Raw genomic sequence first — 23,942 nt, forward strand, 5'->3', positions numbered from 1 at the left:
GCCCCTGGACACTGGCGCATCTGCTGACTCACGCTCCTTTTTGGGTTTGGTAGCCTTCCAGCTCTTCTCTCTAAAGGTAACATTGCTTAAATCAACATTACTTAAATAGCAGTTAAAATAATCGGATTTTATGCAGTACTGATATTATTCTTCAGTGTAGTAAAGCTATGTTTAAATGAAATAATGACAATATTCCATATATTTGTGATCAGTTTTATGCCTTTATTCTCCATTATAAGTCTCATTCACTCTCATGGCATTTTACAGTTTTTATGAAGTCATTTCATTTGCAGCTTAATCTTGCACGATGGGTATCGAGTTAAAGAGTTCACACAGAAACATGAACAAAATCAGTTGTTACATTTAGCGTGGAGCACTGAGAAGTACTGAAAGAATAACTCTGAACTCTGTAGCCCATTAGCCATAATTAAAGACAATTTACAAGCCAGGCAAGTTCAACTCAAGGAATTTAAAGGCTGGCAAACAAAACACACCAGCAAACCCATAATTGAACACAGGGAAGACGCAGAATACACCAGAAACTTGAGATCAGATTATATAACACTCGCATTTAAGGCCTGCTCCCTTTAATGGTTAACTTTAAATATTTGAACACTTCTGCATACAAACACTACCCTTAGCAGGGGGTAGTGGTTTTTTTTTTTTTTAAGTAGGGAAAATTACAGTACAACAAGCCGCCTCCTGTTCTGCATCTCCACAGCGGCCGCCTCGCGGTGTGGGGAGCTGCGGGAACACAGACGGGCATGGGATATTGGCTTCCTACCTCCCCCCCCTCACAAAACCGTGCTTTTGTAACACCTGGGGAAACAGACAAACCGCGCCTGAACGTTTATTCCCACACTGCGCGGTTTGCTGGCACCCTACGCACACAGAAACCCTTCGACGGCCTCTCTGAGGCCGAGGGGCCCGGAGCGGAGCCCGGCGGGAGGGGAAGGCCCCGGGACGGGCAGGCCCCGAGCCCCCAACGCCGCCGGCTCCGGCCCGGGTCCCTCAGGGCCCAGCCGGCGCCCCCCAGGCCCCGTTCCCTTGGCAACGGCGCAGGCCTGGCGGCGGCGCCCCGCCGGAAGTGTCGCAGGACGCACGGGGCGGAAGCGGGGGCGTGAGACAGGCGCGGGGATTCCGAACGGCGGAGCGGAGGGTGAGCAGCGGGCGCCGCGCTTCCGGGTGCGTTGCCATGGCAACAGCGATGGGGCCGGGGACCGGGGACCGGGGGCCGGGACCGGGAATGGGGGCTGGGAGCTGGGAGAGGGGGGGTCCCGGGGCTGCTGGCTGCACCGGCCCGGCCCGGCCCCGAGTGCCCGCGCTCCGCTCAGGCCAGGCGGCGGCTGCTGGCGGCGGGACCGGGGCTCAGGGCCGGGCCCGAGGCGGTGCGCGGCCCGTCCGCGGGGCGAGTGACGAGGCTGCGCTCCGCTGCAGGCCCCCCTTCGGTGAGGATGCCCAGGATCACGCTGAACGGCGTCCCGGTGGATTTCCCCTTCCAGCCGTACAAGTGCCAGGAGGTGTACATGGCCAAGGTGCTCGAGTGCCTGCAGAAGGTGAGTTCTCCCCCCAGGAGTCATAGGATCATAGAATATCCCGAGTTGGAAGGGACCCACAAGGATCATCGAGCCCAGCTCCTGGCACCGCGCAGGTCAACCCAAAAATTCAGGCCATGTGACAAGCCTCGGTTCCTGCCCGTGTCGCAGGGCAGCTCCGTGGCACTTTGTTTCCTTCATGCACTTTGGTTCATCTGCTAAGAAACCATCGCTATTCAGGTTTCCTTTTTGTTGTCTGTATGCTGCCTTTTTAAAGCCTTCTCTGACTATTTTACTTCTACTGCATGCCACCTTTTAAAAATCTATTTTACTTCTACTTTTATTTTAGTATACAGTTATTAAATACAAATATATTATAAATACAAATATATTAAATATTAAATATAAATGTGCAAGTGATGGTCACTAATCGTAGCTAGGATGTTTCTGCCTAACCTGGAACAGTAAAGGAATACTAAGTGAGTAGTATTGTAAACTGTGAGATTGCTTTGCGCTTCAGTAAGATTGGGTGTTTAAAAGTGGACCTGCTTGCAAAATGTTCTGCCTAAGCTGTGACGTGAGGCGTAGTCTTCATTCTAAAGGAAATAAGCAGTCTGCAGTCTGAGCTGTTTTGGGGTCTTGCAATAACATCTAATATCTTCATGTATTTTTAGCTCAAATAGAATTCATTCTAGTTGCTCTAGGAGTGGAGAGTTCCTCTGCTAAATAGAGGTTAATAGGTTGGGCTTTACTAAGTTGATTAGAGTGCCCTGCAGGTCGGGCATTTATAAAAGCTCTGTGTGAAGTACGTATTTTTCGTCTGTGTGGTATAGTTTACCAGATACTGATTGCTCTTTTACTGAGGAAAATGTAGTCCAGCACAATGACCTGTTCTAGTTGAATCTCGTTGCTAGTTACTCTTTCTTTTTTTTTTTTTCCTTTTTTATTTTATTTCTCTTCAATAAAGAAGGTAAATGGCATTCTGGAGAGCCCTACAGGTACAGGAAAGACGCTCTGCCTGCTGTGTTCCACCCTGGCCTGGCGGGAGCACTTTAAAGATACTATCTCAGCCCGCAAAATTGCACAGCGTATGAATGGAGTCGAGCTCTTTCCTGACAGACCCATGTCATCCTGGGGTAATGCTGCCACGGATGCTGATGTCCCAAGTACGTACTTTGACTTTTATGCTCAGCGGGAATGATGCAGGAATGTTATTAACGCTTGCTTTTATCTATCACTCCTAGAAAGTATGGAATTATAAAAGCCATGGAGGCATTGTTTAGCAGCTGCCGCGCAGATTCACGCTCTTTTACAGATTTCAAAGGTGTTCTGTGTATTTTTAATTTTCTTAGAGCATTAGAAATCCATTTAGCTCATTTTGCATGTATGGATAGTTGTATGACAAAAGTTCTTGCTGTCTCTACAAGGCAAATTGTTACCACAGCACCGGCTGGGAAAGGAGACTAACAGTATCTTGTGTTCTTCTCGGTGTGTTAATAATGATTTTCTGATTTGTTTTCCCTCTGTTTGGCAGCTTATTACACTGACATTCCTAAAATAATTTATGCATCCAGAACGCACTCACAACTTACACAGGTCATTAATGAATTGAAGAACACCGTCTACAGGTAAGTACAATTTAGGATAATGCTCCTTTTCAAAGAGAAGGTGGAGAAAATCCCTGTTTTAATTGTTGTCTGAATTTATGTACATATAAATTTATGAATGTATAAAAAAAGATACTCACTGAAATGTAGTTCTCTTAATGTGCATGTGTACAACCTGGAGTTCTTTGATATGTGTTTTTTTTTCTCATTCAATCCTAGAATTCCCTGAATTCAGTCTGGTTTCGGTTCTTCACACGTTTGCTTCTAATATTCCTTTTTTTCCCCCCTTTTAAGATAGTGGGAAGCTATTACAAAGTTGAACTCCTTAAGAATGAAGTAAATCCACAAAGAACTTTGTTTTGTTGTACCAACGTCTGTCACAGCATTCGGCTGTTGGCACGAATGACAGCATGCAACTGAGCCTTTTGGATCTGCAGAAATAATTCGTTTATATGCTTCTTGTGAAGATACAACCTTGTAATAAGGAGGGAAGAAAAAGTGTTATGAATGATTATAGAGCATTAATTCCTGCGATAATCTTTTCATAACAGTGACTGCTGCCTCTTGAATGGCTTGTAATAGGTGACAGCCCCAGCTTATTTGGCTGAACTGTCATAACAGAACCCAGATTCTACAGTGGATGATGTAAGCTGCCACTCATTACCTCCCACTGTTACCAGGAGAAATATAGTACCATAAAGTCAAAAACACATATATAGCTGTTACAAACATGGCTCTTATTGATTCTGATTCTGACCCTTGTTTTATTGCTCATCTATTTCTCGTGAACTTTTCACATTTGAGATATTAAACCCAGCCTAGACAGGTACGACTGTGTTCTTCTTTCTTGCTTTATTTTTAACATCAATTTTGTGTATTCTGTTTGAACAGGCCAAAGATATGTGTTTTGGGTTCCAGAGAGCAGCTTTGCATCAATAGTGAAGTGAAACGACAAGAGAGCAACCACGTGCAGGTGAAAATAAGCATAATAAGAACATGCAAGATTTTTTCTTTTTTAATTTATTTATTTATTGACATAAAGTGTGTAATTCACAACTTTGACATTCTTTTATTACATTATTTTTATTATTAGGCTGTAGTGAAAGGTACTAGTTGTTTTTTATGCATTTGGAGGAACTTGCCGTATCTATTTTAGTTGGTGCAAAATTTAAGTCTGCATTTTTGGTAGCATTTTCCATCCAGAGGAGGATGTGATTGTATAGAACATGAGAGATGATTAATAGTTTGCAATTTACTGTCTGGTTTACCACTTAAGTGTTTTTCAGTGGCAATAACAATTTTAAAATAATGCTTCAGTGATTGGTTTGCTTGTTATTTTTACAAGTAATATCAAAAACTACTCTTTTGAAAAATATTTGTGGCAAAATATAACCAAATTCCCTCCAAGCATGTGAGCGTTCTGTGCCACATAAAAAAAGAGTGTACCTTTTAAGGGGAACAGAGGGATTCATGTTTTTAAAACTAAAGAATTGTGACTAGCATATATTTATTAGCTGGCATTACAGAAAACCAATAACTCTTCACCCCTTAACTTGCTTTTCAACACTTGGCAAGCTGTGCTACTGTTGTATAAAATATGCGATTTTTTGCAGATCTATATGTGCCGAATGAAAGTGATGACTCGTTCTTGTCATTTTTATAACAATGTAGAAGGTGAGTTTGGGTGTGGAAGTAAAGCGCTATTTTTTGGGAGGGAATTATTTGCTAGGCAGGTAGAGAAGTTTGAAAGAGCTGGCATAGTCTGCATTTGTGTGTGATATGCATGGGTGTGAGTTTTGCTCTGCGTTGATGTCTTTCAAGAACCAAATAGTCAGAAGTGGATGAGTGTGGTGACAGGTAACAACAAATATTTGTGTGATATTGTCATGTAAAGAAAAAGGCTCTTCACTGAGAGGGTGGTTGGGCACTGGAACAGGCTCCACAGGGAAGTGGTCATGGCAGCAAGACTACTGGAGTTCAAGAAGTGTTTGGACACTCAGACATGATTATTTATTTATTTATTTATTTTATTTATTTATTTATTGGGTGGGCCTGTGTGGATCCTTGTGGGTCCCTTCCAACTCAGGATATTCTATGATCTTTACTTAAGTTTGTGGTTGTAATGTTACAACTTTTCACAGAAAAGAGTACAGAGAAAGAACTGGTCAACTCGATCATGGATATTGAAGACTTGATTAAAAATGGAAACAAGCATAGGTAAATGTTCCCCTCTGATTTTCCTCCTCATTGGTGAAAACTATTCATCAGCTTAGTTTTATAAATACCTTGGTATGAATTGGACATACGCTAAAGTAGCAGAGCAACAATAAGAGCAAAGTGAAGTGGATAAATACGTTGCACAGAGACAGCTTCCAACAAAATCCTATCTACATTAGAGCCCTTTTCACCACGCAGCAGTTTATTTCTATTCTTACTTCTGTAAAGACTGAGTCAGATCAGCATCAGGCTCACCAGTATTTTAATTCTTGTTTGAGTAGAGGCTGCCAATACTATCTGATATGATGAATATCGCAATCCTCTTTCAAATTTAAGAGGATGAGGTGACTGACTTGTTGAGATAAAATAATCCAGCCCAGCATTTACTTTTAGCTTTAAGGGTTGAAAGGATAATGGAGTAATGAATGCCACTCTTTCTCCTTTAATTTCTTTTTATTCTCTTTGTTTTTCCGAGTTTGTAGTTCTGTATGCACAACTAGGCATTATTTCCTATGCTTCTTTTTACTTATGTTGTACGAGTAGAGCTAATCATTTGCCCTAAAATCAAACATGCCAGTTTCAGTTCCTTTAGAAGCTGATTAGAAATCACTGAGAGCATGAAACATAGTACAGGAATGTTGGATGAACTCTAATATTTCTGGAAGTATTACCTAATAACTTGTGCTACTTTTTTTTTCCTTTTTTTTTTTTAAAACAGAGCTTGTCCTTATTATCTCTCTCGAAGCCTGAAGCAGCAGGCGGATATTATTTTTATGCCTTACAACTATTTACTAGACTCAAAGGTAACATATATCTTTGTATTTAAATGTGATTTTTTTTCATATATTTATTTCACATTGGCTTTTAGTGGATAAGCTGTGAAGAATGGATGCATAGCAAGCAAGTGTATTGCACAGATGTTTTCTTCTTTATTACAATTTCAGTTTTAACCTCTATGAACTTTTATGTGATGCATTTTATCCCCTTCATTTCTGGATTAAGTGGTTCTGTGGTTTATATATTAGGTAGCCACAGCAATTATTTGCTGTTTTCTCAAACAAAACAAAACAAAAAACAAATCTATGCCTTGAGCTATTTTGTTAGTTAATCAAATCTGTATTTCTCTGTGGCCTTTATTTCCATTCTTTCATTCTCTTTCTTATCTTCAGAGCCGAAGAGCGCACAACTTAGACCTGAAGGGGACCGTGGTAATACTTGATGAAGCTCACAATGTGGTAAGTTGTTTCTGCTCTGTTACCATTTTTCAAGCTTCATCCAAAAAAGAAAAAAAGACCACTGCTGTATTACAAATAGTCTGTAAAATCTGTACCCAGCTATTTCTGTTGTTAATGTCAATTATCTTGAATATTTCTTGTTTCCATTACAGTTACAGCTTTGTAGTTTAATTAACAGTCCTTCAACACTACTGTGTTTTTTCTACAAGGTGATAGTTTTTTCCTGAAGGGTAGATCTCCAAATTTATACGGGTGCTCATTTTCTTGTTTAAAGAGTTCTTGACGGTGTAAGAAAACATGGAAGCTCGTTCTTAAAGCTCAACCACATCAGTTGTCCAAGTGCAGTAGATGACAAACATGACTCTTGTCATATTGCCAAGTCTTCACTCCTGGAGACAAAAAAAAAAAGAAGTGCTGCCTTATGAGACCTTCCTCTTTGTTGGCTCAAAACTTGACGTTAAAGGATGTCAAGAAAAATCTACAAGCAGCAACATTAAGGACACAAAGGATGTGATGCCTATTAAAACCAAAAGTGATTTTGATGGCGCTGATTTGCTGCTAGATGGAAGATGTCCAACTACCAGTAATGCCGAAAAGGGAAAAGTGTTTGGCAAAAAGGACGCCTAGTAGTAATCAAAGTCTTCAGGTTTTTGAAAATGTCCTCTGGCCTGAGCTGGAGATCAGAAAGGAAGTCAAGTCTGGTCATCTATGATCTATTTATCTTTGAAATTGCCTGAGCAAATAGCACATTGTGCAGTCCAAATAATGCTTCCATTCCTTGATATTTTAGGAGAAGTTGTGTGAAGAGTCATCTTCTTTTGACTTGACAGCCTACGATTTAGCTTCAGCAATTGATACTTTAAATATACTACTGGAAGAACAAGCCAAAGCAGTTCAGCAGAAAGAAGTAAATGCTGAGTTCAGCATGGAGGTGGACAATTCAGGTATGTTGACAACCACAAAACACTGTTTCACTGGGAAGTAGAACTAGAAAATAACTAGAAGTTTCTGGAAAACTGACTCTCAGTAGTAGATAAATTATTGTTCATTACTAATGTCAGACAAACATGTAAAGCTTTGGCTAAACCAATGTGATGTAAGGGGTCTTTCATGAGAAAGAGAGCAGTGAGTGGAATACAGGAGATGTCTTTCTGTATGCACAGACCTAGACTTCATATCCATCATTTTTGAAAAGGCTAAAAGAAACTAGGAATGAAACAGGCATGAAACATCCTTTTTGAAATCTTTCATTTCTTCACCAGGGCTGAACATGGAACTTGAAGATCTAGCAAAGATAAAAAGTAAGTTTCCTTTTTGTGTGTGTGTTGTTAAAAATTGTTGAAACAATTTCAAAAGGCGATTTGGCCAACAACTATAAATCAGGTTCATGTAGCATTTCTGTTGACGTCTGCACATAACTGAGAAATTCATGTAAGTTTTAAGTTGTCTCTTTTTTTCTGAGCGTTTTGTGGAATGTTTAGTTGCAGTTACTTCCCCTGAAGGTGAGAGCACTGCCAGATGAAGGCATCGCTCCATTCTTTGCCAGAAGTTCCCTTATTGTCTAATCTTGTCAATGTGCTGGCAATGTGTTGTAAGAATGTGATGCTACGTAGCAATCATAGTGAGGGCTTGAGATGTCTAATGTTTGCAAAGCATTTCCACAAATAGCTTATCCCATCTGTGGAGAAGAATTTAAAATGTAGCTTACAACTGTATCTTATGAGTATCACAGGCAATCCAAGAGTTGAGGTCATAGGAACTTGTTAAAGTTTTATTAAATATTTAGACCTGATATCTAGGAAATTGTTCTTAATCATCTTGATTTGTTTACAGGATCAAGAAAACAGCTAGGTTGCTGTCTTTAAGGCAGTTCTCACTTGTTTCGGTAGAGGGAGCCACTAACTTTTTTAATAAAGTCTGATTGAAAAAGGGGTTCAGATGAGTCCCCAAAGTGAGTTTATGAACCCTAATTTTTTTCTCTTTTGGTTCCTTCAAAGAAATTCTTCTTCAGCTGGAAAGTGCAATTGATGAAGTGGAGTTGCCCCCAAATAAAAATGGAGTCACCAAAGATGGAAGGTAATTTCATCTCAGTAATATGTTTGCATGTTAAAAGAACAATAAATTCTAAACACAGATGAAACTTGAGTCTAGTGTGAGCTTCTAGCATATGAAATCAGTTCTTTGTATTTACATGGCAAACCTGCAATGGGACAAACAGTGAGTGAGTATGTGAATAGTCTATCAGCAGGTGTTAGGATTGGTAGTAATATTCTAGTTTCTGGGAATAATGTTTATTTAAGGGTCTGGGTTTTCTTAAATCATCTTTCTGCAGCAATTGTTTGTGATGGAACTCCCTTCTCTAAGAGTGGAAAATTCTATGCTGAGTGTGCCTCTAGGTATTCTGAACTGGAAGAAGCTCCTCACTGTTTCTTTCAAATTTGACATTATAATTTAAGCTGAGGTACTAATGCTGCAGTCGTTTGATTTGAGGTATCCCAGAGCTCTGTAAGTCCGCTTTTAAACTAATGCATGTTGTACACTGTAAAGAAACCGTAGAGATTGCATGTAAAACTTTTTCTAATTTAATGTATTGTAGTTAATTAATTAGATAATTAATACGCGTGTTGTAAATAAATCATGAAAAATGTAAAGGATGTGGTCAGTATGCCTTCTGTCACGTCCCTGTTATCTGCTGTCTTTATGACCAAATACTTATTTACATTCCCATATATTTTTCATTTTTACAGAGAGACAAGAACATGTTTTGCTACTAGATGGTGAAATTGTTCTTGCTGTAAAAGAATAGTAATTGTGTCCGTGTGATTATTTACGATGTTTACTGATTTGAGCTTTTTTTCTTTCTAAATTGCAGCTACATCTTTGATCTGTTTGCGAAGGCCCAAATAACATTCCAGACCAAATCCTCACTCCTGGAGTCACTAGAGCAGATTTTACAGTTTCTTTCAAGCCGTAAGTGTGAATTTGTTAGTCGTTTCACTTCGACTTTTCTCTCTAATTTAAGTAATTGGAAGCTTGTATTGTCTGGGGGGAAGAGGATAAAGTCATCATTGTATTTAAATTATAAAACTCGTAAAAACTAAAATCTGACCCTGAGGACCTCTGTCATTTTATTAAGTTTGGCTGCTAGGTCCTTTTTTTTGGGAAATTTGAGTCCGTTCACTCAACAGAATTTTAAGAAACTGAGTTTAGCTTCCTAATGTGGAAGAAACATGAAACTTACTTTGGAATGCCAGTTTCATGTTTCTTCTTGCATCTGGAATAACGATGAAAAACTTGAAATAATTTATTTGCTTCAGATAGTACTTTCAAGTTGTGTTCACAGGGTGCTGTGCTGTTTAGATACATGCATTTGTATATATCCATACCGTATATTTGTGTTTTAAAAGTGATCATGGTGTTCTTCTCTGTAGGTACTGGGGTATTTGTCAATACATCTGGACTGCATAAGCTTTCAGATATTATCCAGGTAAATAACTAACGTTGCAGCAACATAAGCCTGAAAGATGGAAGAGTTGGTTTAAAAAATGTGTGATACCATTAAAGGGATCAATCTTATTCTTGATTGTACGTATACTTGAGCATTGATGGAAATGTACAGGTTTTTAGTTGCTGCCTAATGAGATGATCTACTTTGATTTTTACCCAGGTGGTTCTTTTTGTAGTTTTGAGGTCCCTTTTTGGAGTTGGTAAATTTATCTGGTTTTAGCCACCACCAGGTGGAGCTGTATTATTGAGCAGTGCACACTTCAGCAGCAGCGTTTGGGAATGTGAGATCTTGTAAAGGATCAAGACAGGCTAAGGTAAAAAAGCAAACAAAAGTTGTTTTTTTTCTCCCACTTAATTATTAAATTAAAGGATCAGTAAAATAAAACTCCTTTCAGTGCCACAGGAACTGAATGTTCGAAGCGTGTGAGTACACGTCTGGTGCTGTCAATACTCTCACTATTGTGCTGTTACAAAATATCAATTGTGGGCCCAGTTTTTCTGGTAAAATGGGAAGGTGCAATGGACCAGTGGCCTGACATTCAATTTCCAGTTTTCCTTTGAAGTTGATCAAAGCTCTGATGTTTTTGAGTCATTCTTGAGTAATAAAGTTTTGAGAACTTAATGTTCAAATAGCATTTTAGCTGTACCGTTACGTATTAGAAAATCTGCTGACATTTGGGATACAGTTCACTGTATTCCTGCAATTCGGTAATTCTAGAGCCTGAAATCTGTCTCTGCCTGAGTCACTGGAGGTCTTAGGTTGAATTAGGTGTTTCCTAATAAGTGAAACCTTTTCTTCCCAAATACTTGTGTTTCTTTTGGATCAAAAAGGTCTTTCTTCCCGTAACTTTAACAGGTAGGTGACAAAAATAATAATGACATTTTAATGTGTTGCTTGTTGCTTTTCTGTCTTGGTTTTATGTGCTTTTTTCCTGTTTGGTTCAGTTTTCTTTATTAAAAATTATAATAGATACAAGAAATCCCAGTCTTCAGAGACTGTTGTGGCTGTCAATATTCAGTCTCTTTTTTTTGTGGTTCTCTGGTTTTGTTCTGTTCATTGGTAGCCTGCCTAATAGGTTAGCTGACAGACTTTCAGAAATACCTCGTCTTGTAGATCTTTCTGCTGGAAAATATGCTGCTTAGAAGTGTGATCTGTGTTTCCTGTAAACACAGAAGTGACAAAAATGGTGATAAAATAATTTAAATGCAGGCAAAAGAAGAGTGAAATCTATATGACAGCAAAATGAGGAAAACCACAGCAATTTACTAAATCTGAAAAACAAATTACTTCTGTGTCAAGCGCTGCATTCAGCAGCAGCAAATGAGCTCTTGCTTAATATCCTTACTTATTTTCAGAACACCTGCTAAAAAAACTTGCCATGTAATTGTTTTCTCTGTCGGTGCTGTACCAACTATGTACTTCAATTTTCCTTTTTTTGCTGAAGGATTTATAACATTCCCACATATATTTCCCTTTATACTTTCAGATTTGAATTTAGCCACATTCTCTAAAAGTTCTAGCACAATATTGGATTTGTATTTATTTATTTTGGATGACACAGCGCAGGTTTGTCATTTGTGTCAAAATGTACTGATAGCATTCATGTTGTCTTCCTGGTGATTGCTAGAAAATCTTAAAAAGGGTGTGAGTTACGCAGTATTTAATTTGTGGCTTTTCACTTAAGATTTTACTTGCTTGCTTAGCTTAAATGTGAATCCTTGTCTTCAAGAATTGAAGTTTAGTAGAAAAGAATAATCTTTAACCTTTAAAATTTTTCTAAAAGACAGTATTAGATACTTGCAGGAGAACAGTCAGACAGTGAGCTTGTTAGCAAAGTAAATCCAATAGATGATTCGCTTTTCTTACTTAATAAGACTTACTGTGCTCCCTTTCTCTCCTGGTGGTATATGGAGTCGTGCTCCAGCCAGCTGTGCAGGTGGAGAGAACACTTGTCCAAAAGGAACTGCCTTTTACAGGATTCCAAAAAGGAATCCGCAGAATTACACCCATGAAAAACTACGATTGAAGAAGTGCATTCAAACTTTGCTGCTTTCTGAAACCATCACTATCAAAGCAATCCCTGCTAGCTTCATCAGTGTGGGTGGCAAATGCCTTGTTTTCCCGGCTTTCCTCAAGTCACTTGGTGGTGTGGGTCTCAGAATTCTCCTGATCTGTGAGCAACACGTGTATGTGGTCTGCCCTGTCAAGTTCAGTGCTACTATAGGCTCTGCATTTTTTAGCTTCAGTGCCATAGGAATGGGTCTTCTCCTAAGGAATTTTGGAATGTTCTCTCAAAAAATTCAAGTCAGAAGAGGTTGTAGAAGAGAAATTGCAGTTGCATTTTTTTGTTCTTTTTTTACCACAGTCCTTGTGTTGTGGGTTGATCAGATTCGTTACACTGTCACCTGAAATGTCTCTTGGAATTTCTTGGCGCTGTTCTTTATCATATTCTAGAAGCTAATAAGAGTTGCTTCTGCTTTTGTATGTATTCTGCTGCTCCAGATATGTTTGTTTCCGTGGTTATCTCTGGATTTTGTTCACCCGAACTTCTCACGTTTTAGAACTTGACACTCTGAAATCAGTGAATCAGAAAACGTTTGGTTCTTTCATGGGGAACGTGAGGTACCCTTAAATTTAAATTAGTTTTTTGGTGTTTCAAAGCTGCAAGGTGATGAGACTCAGCAGTAGAAGTCAGACGCTAGTGGCTGGAGCCTACAGATTACAGGGTGCTACGGGGCCAAAGGTAGCTGTGTGTGCTCTTCTAGCTTGTGATAGGTGGAAGATTATTTGAATTGGATGGTACATCTTTCAATGAAAGCTAAGATCTCTTTTCATCTACTGCTGAGAACGTGTACATGGACAGTTACTGCAAATCATCTGCCACATAAAAATATCTCAGGATAACAAATTACCACATATGACTAGGTTACAGTCAATGTCTTGCTTGGTAAAACAGCACTTTCTTCTTACAGAGCTCTGACTTCAACAGTTAACTTAGTACCAGCTTTTTTAAAAATTATTTTTCTTTTAGAAGAATACTTACTAAAATTTTTATTGTAAATACTGTCTTTGGCTATATTTTAGAAGTTTATTTTTCCAGGAATTCTGTTTTTTTTTTTTTTTCTGACTAGTGGAGAACATCATTCTTATTGTAACTAGCTAATATTTTTGTGAGCTTGGATAATTCCTTTTAGATGTCTGAAGAAATTTTGTTTAGAAAAATTAACAGAAGTTATAAATATTTGAGAAACACAGCTGTTTTCATGAAATGCCATGTGTTTGAAAGATCATCTTCCTTAGTCATAAGACATCATGTACAGGAAAAGATAACAAGCATAATTCTGTTCTGTTAGACTTTTTTTCATTTAAAATATGGACAAATAAATATGCTTACAACTTGATTTTTCTCTAGGCAGAATATTATTAACGTAGGGTATCATGACTGCAATTTTCAACCGAGGGGATTCTAAAAGTTCTTTTACACATGGTTGTGACTCTCTGTGATCTTGAGCATGCAGTGTGGTTATGTTCATCAACAGCCAGAAGTCAAGTACAGTGTGAATAAGAATACTGTCATTTGTATGGTTTGAATATATTTAGATACTGGCTTGTATTGTTTGTTGTAATGAGAAAGTTAAGTGGTTAGCAGAAATTGCCTGTAAAAATGTGTTCAACATTTTCCGCTTTTATTAAGTAACAGAAGCAAGGAGATATAGTTACAGATATCCCTACAGTGATTTTTCGGTACTTCTCGGTACAAAAATATGTTAGGGATTTTGTTGGCAACCGTTGTTAAAACTTCTGTTTCTTTATGTCCATTTTCCAGACAGTATTCAACATCAATCCTCCAGAAGGCACAACAAGTTTTGTGCCACCTCAGTCGATATCCAAATACTATAAGGTATGGAAAGCTTTGTGAGTCCTGCATTTTTCCGTAGTGGCATTTCATGCTTGTGCTTAGTGTATTCAAGACTGAGAAGGATGCGGATAGTATTGCAAATTATGGTGTTGGCTATAAGGGGGTATGTAAGTTCTTCCAGAAAAAAAAAACAAAGGAAATGTGGTTAGTTTAGGTCCTATGGAAAAAGGGGATCTACACAGCAATTTTTAAATAAACTTTTTTGTTTTATCTAAAATGAAATAAGAAAAGTGCAGAAAATGTGAATTATTAAAATGTTGGTACTGCATATTATGCAAGAATTAGTGTATTCTGCCAGCAAACTGATCTCTTGGCTGACTCATATTTTGCAGTACCATTTGTGAAGGAGTTCTTCATAAGGCTTGAGTGAAATTTCCTCCTCTTCTCTCAATAAAAATAATCAGAGTTTGAAAAGTTATTTTACTTTAACCTAATACCAACCAAGTACAGTACAGCCATTCAGAAAAACCAAACCCAAAGTCCTTATTTAGATACAGTTTGGGACTCATCAACTGTGGTGCTATAATGAGATTTAGGAACAGATCTTGTTTTAGGTCAAAAGTAAATTTCATATTAAGTTGAAGACTTGAGGCTGTCTTTGTTGTCAGATAAAGGAAGTCTTTCTAGTGCAATAATACTTTTTCTAGCTTACAAGTTACAATCTGGTAGACAGTACCCAAGTAATTGTGGTGTTTGTTTTTGTTCAGGGCAGCCCATGACATACTGCTTCCATAAACTGACTGAAAATGGCTGTTTAAATGGTGATAGGCTTCTTTGCTCCTTGTCAGGTGCATTATGACAGACTAGAAACAAAACGTGAAAGATGGATAGGAAGTTATATAACCTTATTATTAGTGTAAAATGACATTAATTACATTAACTAACCTTAACTTAACCTTACCTTAACGTAACCTAGTTTTTTCGAGGGATGAAGTGCAAGTTCGTTTTTGCAGCAGTCTCTAGGAGCGTCACTGTTATTTTCCTTCAGGTGCACATTCATCTGGATAACGGTAATCAGAAGAAGCAGAAGACAAATGTCTGGGATTCATCAGCTGCAAAAAAACAAGGTATAGGACTCGTACTCTGGCAGGCTTACACAAAAGCTGCGTTGAATTCTACTCAGCTGCTCCTTTTGATTCAAATAAGGGAAAGCAACTGATGATACCCCGATCTGCATTTTAGTCATTTGTTGTAATAGAAGGAGACATGGGGGATTCGTGTTGTCCTGGAGCTCTCTCTAGAGCAGGGTAGATTTTTAAGGCTTTGGGACTTTAATAAGTTTAAAGAGTTTTAGAATTGCTTCAGCATGTTTCTTTCCAGTTTTCTAAGTACAGCTCTGCTGTGGATATGATGACTCTAGGAGGCGCTTTTCACTTGAGTGGTTACTTCTAAAGGCAAGGTGACATAAGCAATCTCAATATAAAATATACTCTTACCAGTGCTGCTGTGTGCACTTTGCATTGGAGTTCTTCTAGTACAATTATTCCAACGACAGAAAATCATCTTCATTATAGAACAGCTGATTGTGTGGGTGTAAAGAAGGTCTTCAGACCAGCGTAAGAATAGGAGATCCTTGAGGATTGACATAGAAGTTTAGGAAATGTTCTGAGACCCTCATATGAGCTGTATTTCTCTCTATTACTGTGTTGTGTTAAATGCAAAATTAGTGTTGCTAAGGCTGTAACTACCTTTTTACAAGAAGATTCATGTATAGATATGGTACTGAAAATGTGTGCCAAAGGTTTTATACAAGTAAATTCACTGAAAGTTCTTAATTGTTGAAAGTTCTCTGTTGAAATTGATCAGATATAGTGGAGGAGCTATAGTTGGTTGGCTTATTCTGAAGCTCTGTAGCAAAGAGCTTTGTGTTTTGTTTTGTGTTTTTTTTTTTTTTTTTTTTATTTTTAATTTTTGTTAATAGATAGTTGGCTGGAAAACATTCATAAACCATTTCATAAATATTTTCTGATTAAAGAAGAGAGACGCAGATCTTTTTGCCTAAGCCGCCTTTAACAGAATACTCTCCAAGGACCTTTGTAAATACCTTGCCTCATAACTATCTACTTAATTATTCAATGAAATGCTCTTGAGAACGTATGTATTCATTTCACAGAAGTCCTTTCTTGAGGGCAAAAGTGACTTTTTTCAAAGAATGATTTTCCAGATTTTTTTCTTCCACGTAATGTCCCCGTAAGTGTTTCCACAACGTAAGTGCTCCCTTCACTGTTCTGAACAGAAAAACGTGCTGTTTGGTAATCTGCAGATACCATTTTCCTGAGGTATTGCTCAATCAGAGTTTCAAGTTACAGGAATAATTTTAAGTAGATTTTTCTAAGTATGTGTGCAGGGAATGGCTAACAGAAACACTAGGCTTAATGCATAATCTGGAGGATTTTCTATCAAAAATGATACAAAGCAGTGACACAGTTCTTCTGTAATCTAGCAAGCACGTATGGATATATCTGCATTTCAAATCCAAACAGTATTCACAAATACATATGCAACAGGCTAGCGCTGTGTTGAGATTTGCATTATATACAGAGGCCATCCAGGACCGATCAGATCTCCAGTTTCGCTGTAGTGGTGTAGCAGACTCTATAGGAATGCTGCAAACCTCTTTAGAACAGCTCTTTTAAAAGGATTTTATAGAAGTGATTCACTTGGTCATAATTCTCTATAAATTGTGACTGATGAGGGGAAATGACGTAGCTTGGGATAGCTGGTAACATTTCTGCCCTAGCTACCCATCCTGCGTACAGATGCCACTGAACTGCTGCATTTATATATTAAAATAAAATGCTTTTACTTTTGGTTTGCTATAAATCATCATGTCGTAAACTACTAGCAAACCATTTATCCCTGCATTAACTGTCCTTGTACCAGGAATAGAACAAGCTGCTGCAGAGATCTACCTTGTGTAGCACCCAAGCTTCCTGCTAGTGATTGGGACTTCTAAAAACAGTTTAACATTGTTAACCTTAAAGCCATAATAGTAGAGCACCAGGCTGAAAAATGTACTACAATTCCAGCTTCTCCAAGAACTGGGGAATTGATGCCTGGCAGTCATCGTGCAGGGCTGCAGAGAAGTATATTTCAAATCGAGTGCTGGTGAGGCAAATGTGAGTGGTTGGTGTTCTCTTCTAGGCCATCCCATACCAGTTGCTTTTATGCTGGAATTTCTTATGCTTCTGTCATGAGTGACCCTGTTGTGTGTAGATACTTACTGGCCTGTCCTGGCTCCTGCCCTGGAGCGTGTCCAGAGAAGAGGTAGGAAGCTGGTGAAGGGTCTGGAACACAAGACTTAGGAGAAACAGCTGAGGGAACTGGGGTTGTCTGGCTTGGAGAAGAGGAGGCTCAGGGGAGACCTTATTGCTCTCTACAACTACCTGAAAGGAAGATAACCAGTGATAGGACTAGAGGGAATGACCTCAAGTTGCACCAGGGGAGGTTCAGGTTGGAAATGAGGAGACATCTGTCTGGATTTGCCCAAATGAGATGGAAGGATAAAGCTTTAGCTTAAAATAAATGTTCTCCCTTGTAAATCTAAGCAGTAAGTGACTCACTGGGGACATATTACTGGGGATTTCCTGAAACTGTCAGCTCCTTGTTGGAAATAGAGTCTTTGGATGAAGCATTTATACATCTAAATGACACACACATGATATGTGGATGCTAGATTTCTTACTGAATTTAGCTTTTGGATTCTGTTTTGCGTGATTAATGTTTCATTTGTCTGCTCTTGTTCTTGACATAGGTGATCATTTCTGGTTCTTTTGGATGTCTCTGAAAAGCTGATGCTAAGTTTTCAGTGAGGCCACCAATTGTACTAAGCTGAGCAATGAGAGAAATCAGTAGTGTGGTTAACCTGCTTTTCTTTATATCCTTTGTGTTGATAATTTATAGTATGCCAGATTTTCAGTGTGGCACATATTTCTATATCCGTATCCCACAAAAGATTTGAGCAAAAGTTGAAGGGTTTGGCAGTTGGGTGTGAGAAAATGGAAAGACTGTGTGAAAACTTCTTAGCCTTTGGAAATTCCTGATGGAGAAAGATTTCTTTTCAACCAAGTGCAAGGGTGGAAGTATTTTTGAGTAACTTCAGTCATTTGTCCTTTATCCCAGTATTCTGCAGTTCTTCTACCATGCTTCTGCTTCCAGTTGTCAGTGACAGCAGAAAATGAATCAGTGGATGGAGGACGAAGTAGTTTTATCTACTCAATCTGCCTGTTATTTGCTGACAGAAAGTTCTGATGCTCTGTCTTTTCTATAACAATCTTCTGACTAAAATGTAATCTACTTAACGTGTGAATGAGCAGTGACCTTTTAAACTGTTTTGAATTGCCATAATAATTAAATTTGAAAAGACGGAAGCAAAGCACACATACATCTGGAATTTTAGCTTCATATGCTGGTCTTTTTAGTTTTAGAAGTTTAAACGCTGCTGTGTGCTATATCCTAAGAATTAGTCATGAATTATAATATGACTAATTCATATTCATGATTTTTCCTCTATACAGGCTTGCTTCTTAGTGTTTTCTCTTTATTTGATACAGGAAAGACCTTAAGCTATTGGTGTTTCAGTCCTGGATATAGCATGCATGATCTTGTTCGACAAGGAGTCAGGACGATTATCCTTACCAGTGGGACTCTTTCCCCACTCTCCTCATTTACAATGGAAATGCAAATGTAAGTACCTAGGTGTGTGAACAGTTACAGTACTTAAAATGTATCATTTGAACTCATGATTTTTTGTTGTATCTCAGGATTTCTGAGTGTTCTGGATTGGTAGCTAGTAGAGAATCATAGAGTGAGTATGACTTGGGTCTTTGTTTTCCTGTTTCTTCAGCCCTTTTCCTGTTAGCTTGGAGAATCCTCATGTTATTGATAAACACCAGCTCTGGGTTGGAATCATTCCCAAAGGACCTGATGGAGCCGTGCTCACTTCCACTTATGAAAGGAGGTAAAGCAGGATTCCACACAGAAGTTCACTGGGGTCATGGGTTCTTACATTTTGGGTCCTTGAAGGAAGACTCTAGTGAAATTAGTGATCTCTGTAGTTGTTTTCTTGGATAAGCACTGTGCTGAATAACAACACCATTTAACCACTACTGTAGCAAGTTTAGAAGTGGAAGGCTTGAAGAGATTGAGTGTCAGGGCACTGAGTGCACTAAGAGTCCTTAATGGCCCTGATCAGCCTTGAGGGGCCTCCGCCCACAGATCAAGAGTGGAGCGGGGGCTCAGGAGTTCCACTAAAGTTCAGGCCAAGGCCTTCAGTCCATGCCCACACTGCTGTAGAACAGCAGTTATGACAGCTCTGTCATAACCACACCTGGCTGTCAGCCCCATTGATCTGACCCTGACTTGCTGATTGACTTCCTGACCTTGTCCTTCTTGTCACTGTGGACCTTCCTCACCATCACTGGACTGTGACACTTAATGTCATTGGACCTGATCTTAATTAACCTGACCTTAATGTCATTGGACCTGATCCTGGTTTACGGACTTCCATTCCTGGCTTGACCTTGGACCTTCCCCATCGCCATGACTTTGCCTGATGATCTGGACTTGAGCCTGACTACTCCATCTGAGTCTTTCCTGCCAAAGGAAAGTTAGGCCCTGCCAAACTAACTAACTAACCTAAACAAAACTAATCACCTTCATTCCTGTTACGGAGCAGCCCACGCTTGCTGGCATGGAGCCCCATGCTAAATTTATTTGCTGAAAGCTTAATTGACTTGAAAAATGGCTGGCCTTTGCAACAACTATTTTTGTATTTAAAGTTTGTTGTCATGATCAGTCTCCACCTCTGCAGTGCCTTCTTAAGAAAAACATATCCAAATTGTTGTCAAGCTTTTCATAATTTTCTCTCTCTTTTCTCTGGGCTTTCATCATTTTGTCCACGTCTTTCTTTTCTTCATAATAAACTGCTTCTTCTTCTGCAGCTTTTGCTTTTTCCATAAAAGAAATAAGAATGCTGCCAGCGAGGAATGCCAGAGCATATAAGTTCATTGTATATTGACTTCTATTCCATAATGTAATGATCTCATTGGCATCTCAGCATATCATTTTAAGATGTAGTTTCATGCTTTGTTGCACATAGCAGATGGTTCTGTGCTCTGACATTACTAAAGAGCGGCATGGCCTTTGAGTCAGTACTGTGTTTAGGGTTGTCATCCTTCTATAGTACTTTGAAATGAGGATAGCTCCTTCCATGTGATATACGTGTTCTTCCGTTTAATTTTCTTCCTATTTTTTTTAAGTTGTCACATTCTTAAATCTCTTTCAGTTTCGACGTTATATCTAAAGCTCTGCCTGAGAATTCTGTAATTTTGCCAGCTGCAGGCCTGACTTGCTCTTTTTCAGCAGTATAGAGAGATCCAAAAATGAATCTAAAAAAGTTTTTACTGCAAAAAAGGGAAAAATCCCAAATGTTCCGCAGAAGTGGAAAGGGACTCAACAATTGTAACTGATTTTCACAGAGAAGCAGCAGCAGTCTGGAAAACCCTCAGACTGTCTTTTTAATTTTCGGAATGTTAGCATGACGTTTCATTTAATTTGCTGACGATACTGTCTCTTGAGTAGGAATGGCTGGGGAATGCAGAGTGTTAGGTGTGTCTTGACAGCTAGTGATATTGGTATTTACAGCTCTTGCAAACATAAATCTGTGGGTTTTTTTCCTTGCATATTTAAGTTTCCTGGGAAGAAAAAAAAGTATGCGGATCTACATGGAACTAAAAAGAAAGAAATGTAAAGGCATGAGGGAACAGGTGACATTTTAGTCAGCGCTGGAAGAAACAAATCCTACTCATTGTAGAGCAGTACATTTTCAATCAAATTAAGTGATTCACTCAGTAAACAACAACCATAGCAACCAAATTCACTCTTTTTGCCCCCCAAGCCTCACCACACCTAGTTCACCAATAATTGTTTTTAATAGTTGTAATGTTAGTCAGGCTTCAGAGCATCTACAGACTTTTCTGGCAGAACTTTCACTCCTAATGTTAGTATTAATCATAAAACTCATATGGCTGCATGTTTCTGCTTGTTACGTGTTGATAATATTGAAGCTTAGATCATCTTCAGTGCCAATGGTAAGATTTATAGTAATAGCGTCATGTAGCCCGTATTACTAATACTGTGTGTTTGGCACGGGTGATTGGGAGTATGGATGTGTTATTTTAGATGAATATCAGGAAGTTAATTTGCATAAAAAATGGAGAGGAGGAAATACAATGATGGTACTTGACTATTCTTGTTTGTAGGTTTTCAGAGGACTATTTATCTTCTCTGGGGAAAACAATTGGTAAGTGAGGTGTGTGGATTTCAGAAACAGACTGTTGTACAGCATTTTTAGAAAATTATTGGAGGGTGTCTGAAATGTTAAAGATCTGAAAATAGGTCCTGCCGTCGCATTTGAAAATACAGCAGGGAATGTTGTATCTCTTTGTCTAGGCTTTTGTTGTACTCATAACATGTTTTATCCCGTTAACGCTACTCTTTAGAAAACCTGTAACACTAACTTTTGCAACAACAAAGTCTGAAGTTTATACCTTGACAACAAGGTTATTGAAATTATTTTTTTTAAATTAACTTCTAATACACCAACTTTAATGTCAAGAAAGCAGAAAAGATTTTGGAGAGAAGCCATGTTGTTGATCTAATTTTCTTGCACAGTCTATGCTCTCTGTTCCAGGAGAAAACTGCTCTGAACTCTACGCTTCCCTATCTTGTTGCAGGTAATCTTGTGCGAGTTGTACCTCATGGACTGTTGGTGTTCTTCCCATCATATCCAGTCATGGATAAGAGCTTGGAATATTGGAGAGTATGTTAATTGTTGTCCGTTTATAGGTGACTTAGTTGCACACTTCAGACCATTTGTATTTATGCTATCTAACTATGCTCATTAAAAATTCTTTGTTAATAAGTAATTATTAAATCCAGAAAGTAAAAAGTCTGAGTAATGAGGAGTAATACATTAGTACATTGTCTGATCTGGTCTCAGAGTTCATTTAATTTCACCACACTACTTTTTAGTAAACCTCCAAATTACAGTTTGTTCAAGTGTTTCAGCTTTTGAGAGGAAAAAAAATCCCAGGATGAATCTTTTTCTTTATTTTTAATTTGTAGCCATTACAACTGTGATTTTTGTAACTGCTTTGTTCATGACTTGAGTGTCTCTAGTGAGATTTGACAGAACAGTTCTGCTTTATATGCTCCTTAAAAGTGAATGCTGGGACAAAGGTATCATAATAATAATTTTTTTAAAAGTGAATTGTTTTATTCATAACACAGGGTGGGTCTCTGAGGAGTCAGTGTTAGGAACTTGCAAGTTGGAATTAGAATTGTGTGTTTCTGCACCCATCTCCTCATATGTTTGGCAAGAGCAGAACAGATGGTGGGAGACATCTGTGATGACTGCACCTGACCATTTCCTTTCCCATGGTCATTTCTGGTATACGTCTCCTTTCACATGAGCATTTCTAACATGTTCATTATCTGTTTAACAGAAGCATGATTTTGCTAAAAGAATAGAAGAAGTGAAACCAATATTTGTGGAACCCAAGCATAAAGGAAGCTTTGCAGAGGTTGGTAATTTGCATTACATACCTGTAACGTTTCCACAAGCTATTATGATATTTAAATACCTTCTCTAACATGTGCTTAGGTGCTAACTGCATGTTCCTAGGATAAAATTAAAATGCTCCAAGTGGTGCTTCTTTGGACTATAATTTTTCTATTCATCTTTCCTTTACTCTTTCACCTAATTGTGCAGGGTACAGTCTTCCTTTGAAATCCAGTGATGTATAACAGCAGCTAACATGCACATTTATTGAGTAATTGACATAGTAGAAAGCTGTCACTTCAGTAGCTGGCATCTTTGGTTTGTGGACCATTTCCTCCCACCTTGTCATGATTCGGATGTTTATCGAATTGTGCAGTACCTGTGTGATTAAAGATGCTTTTAAGTACCAGATTGGTACTAATGTTTGTGCAAGGGCTCTCTCCCCAGAGAAAGAGACCAGATATTTATTGCCCTTGGGACAAATTTCTGAGAATTTTCCTTGCTCCATAAAATAAAAATAGTTTCTAAAGGTAAGAATTCAAAGTTAAATAAAAGTGGTTTAGTTTGGAAACACTAGAATACAGAACATTCTGGACAACTTCCTTTGCTAAAAAGATGGACACACAACTAAACAATGTAGCATAATGCAAAAATAGGAGTAGCGCCAGAAGATGGTAGGTAGGATTTGTTCTGATTTTTCTCTGAACCAGTTTTGAGGGTACCTCATGTATTTTGTCCTCTTAGTGAACTGTTAAAGGAGATTCTCGACCTAGATTGCTGTAGTTTATGGATTTTACCTCTCTAACCTCAGGGTCAACATTAATTTTATAGGCTGACTTTATTAAAATGCAGTTTCTTCCTTGGGATAAAAGGTTTATCTGCTTTTGTGGTCTCCGCTTGCTAGTGAATCATGTTCTGTTCAATATTATTTGAGATCCTGTCCTAACTTTCTAAATTATTGAAAATTCCACACTTCTCCTGCTTTATTCTTGTTTATTGATAGCTGCTCTGTTTGGTTCTAAGAGTAAGTAATATCCTTGAATTGCATTCGTTGTCTGCCGATTTTATTCAGGGATTTGTAGAAGCACAGGGCAGTCCATAGTCTACCTTCCCATCAGAAGTATCTGATACCAGTCTTTTATGCATCCCCATCTGTATTCTAGATTTGACTGTAACATAAAGTTTTGATGACCAAATGGCTTCTCATATTTGCAATTAGTAAAAGTAAACAAAATGGTACTAAGCCAAATTAATCATATTTTACATCTTGGTGGACGGGTCAAGTTTACCTAGTACAGGTTTCTATTTATGCAGATGCAAATGTTAATACCATTTTTACTTAAACTACTTCATCTTTT

At 38.4% G+C, this 23,942-nt stretch overlaps 1 protein-coding gene across 4 annotated transcripts in view; it reads left to right on the top strand.

Annotated features, from left to right (window-relative positions):
• The first annotated feature begins 1,015 nt into the window (after positions 1 to 1,015).
• RTEL1 (regulator of telomere elongation helicase 1) overlaps positions 1,016 to 23,942 on the top strand; it is a 46,082-nt gene continuing 23,155 nt past the window's right edge. For 2 of the 4 annotated variants that reach the window (XM_035567082.2, XM_035567081.2), the window contains exons 1-21: positions 1,016 to 1,159; positions 1,438 to 1,556; positions 2,503 to 2,701; positions 3,070 to 3,163; positions 4,034 to 4,115; positions 4,756 to 4,816; positions 5,284 to 5,359; positions 6,078 to 6,162; positions 6,529 to 6,594; positions 7,385 to 7,538; positions 7,857 to 7,895; positions 8,592 to 8,670; positions 9,467 to 9,564; positions 10,026 to 10,081; positions 13,929 to 14,003; positions 15,010 to 15,088; positions 18,575 to 18,707; positions 18,868 to 18,981; positions 21,284 to 21,324; positions 21,758 to 21,843; positions 22,529 to 22,606. In XM_035567082.2, the coding sequence (XP_035422975.1) occupies positions 1,455 to 1,556; positions 2,503 to 2,701; positions 3,070 to 3,163; positions 4,034 to 4,115; positions 4,756 to 4,816; positions 5,284 to 5,359; positions 6,078 to 6,162; positions 6,529 to 6,594; positions 7,385 to 7,538; positions 7,857 to 7,895; positions 8,592 to 8,670; positions 9,467 to 9,564; positions 10,026 to 10,081; positions 13,929 to 14,003; positions 15,010 to 15,088; positions 18,575 to 18,707; positions 18,868 to 18,981; positions 21,284 to 21,324; positions 21,758 to 21,843; positions 22,529 to 22,606 (1,797 nt within the window). In that variant the 5' untranslated portion in view covers positions 1,016 to 1,159; positions 1,438 to 1,454. Of the gene's footprint in view, positions 1,186 to 1,437; positions 1,557 to 2,502; positions 2,702 to 3,069; positions 3,164 to 4,033; positions 4,116 to 4,755; positions 4,817 to 5,283; positions 5,360 to 6,077; positions 6,163 to 6,528; positions 6,595 to 7,384; positions 7,539 to 7,856; positions 7,896 to 8,591; positions 8,671 to 9,466; positions 9,565 to 10,025; positions 10,082 to 13,928; positions 14,004 to 15,009; positions 15,089 to 18,574; positions 18,708 to 18,867; positions 18,982 to 21,283; positions 21,325 to 21,757; positions 21,844 to 22,528; positions 22,607 to 23,942 lie in introns of all 4 variants that reach the window. The other 2 variants (XM_050713939.1, XM_050713938.1) reach the window with 1 other exon arrangement.

The sequence above is a fragment of the Cygnus atratus genome, chromosome 16 (assembly GCF_013377495.2).
Source record: "Cygnus atratus isolate AKBS03 ecotype Queensland, Australia chromosome 16, CAtr_DNAZoo_HiC_assembly, whole genome shotgun sequence".
Lineage (NCBI taxonomy): Eukaryota > Metazoa > Chordata > Aves > Anseriformes > Anatidae > Cygnus > Cygnus atratus.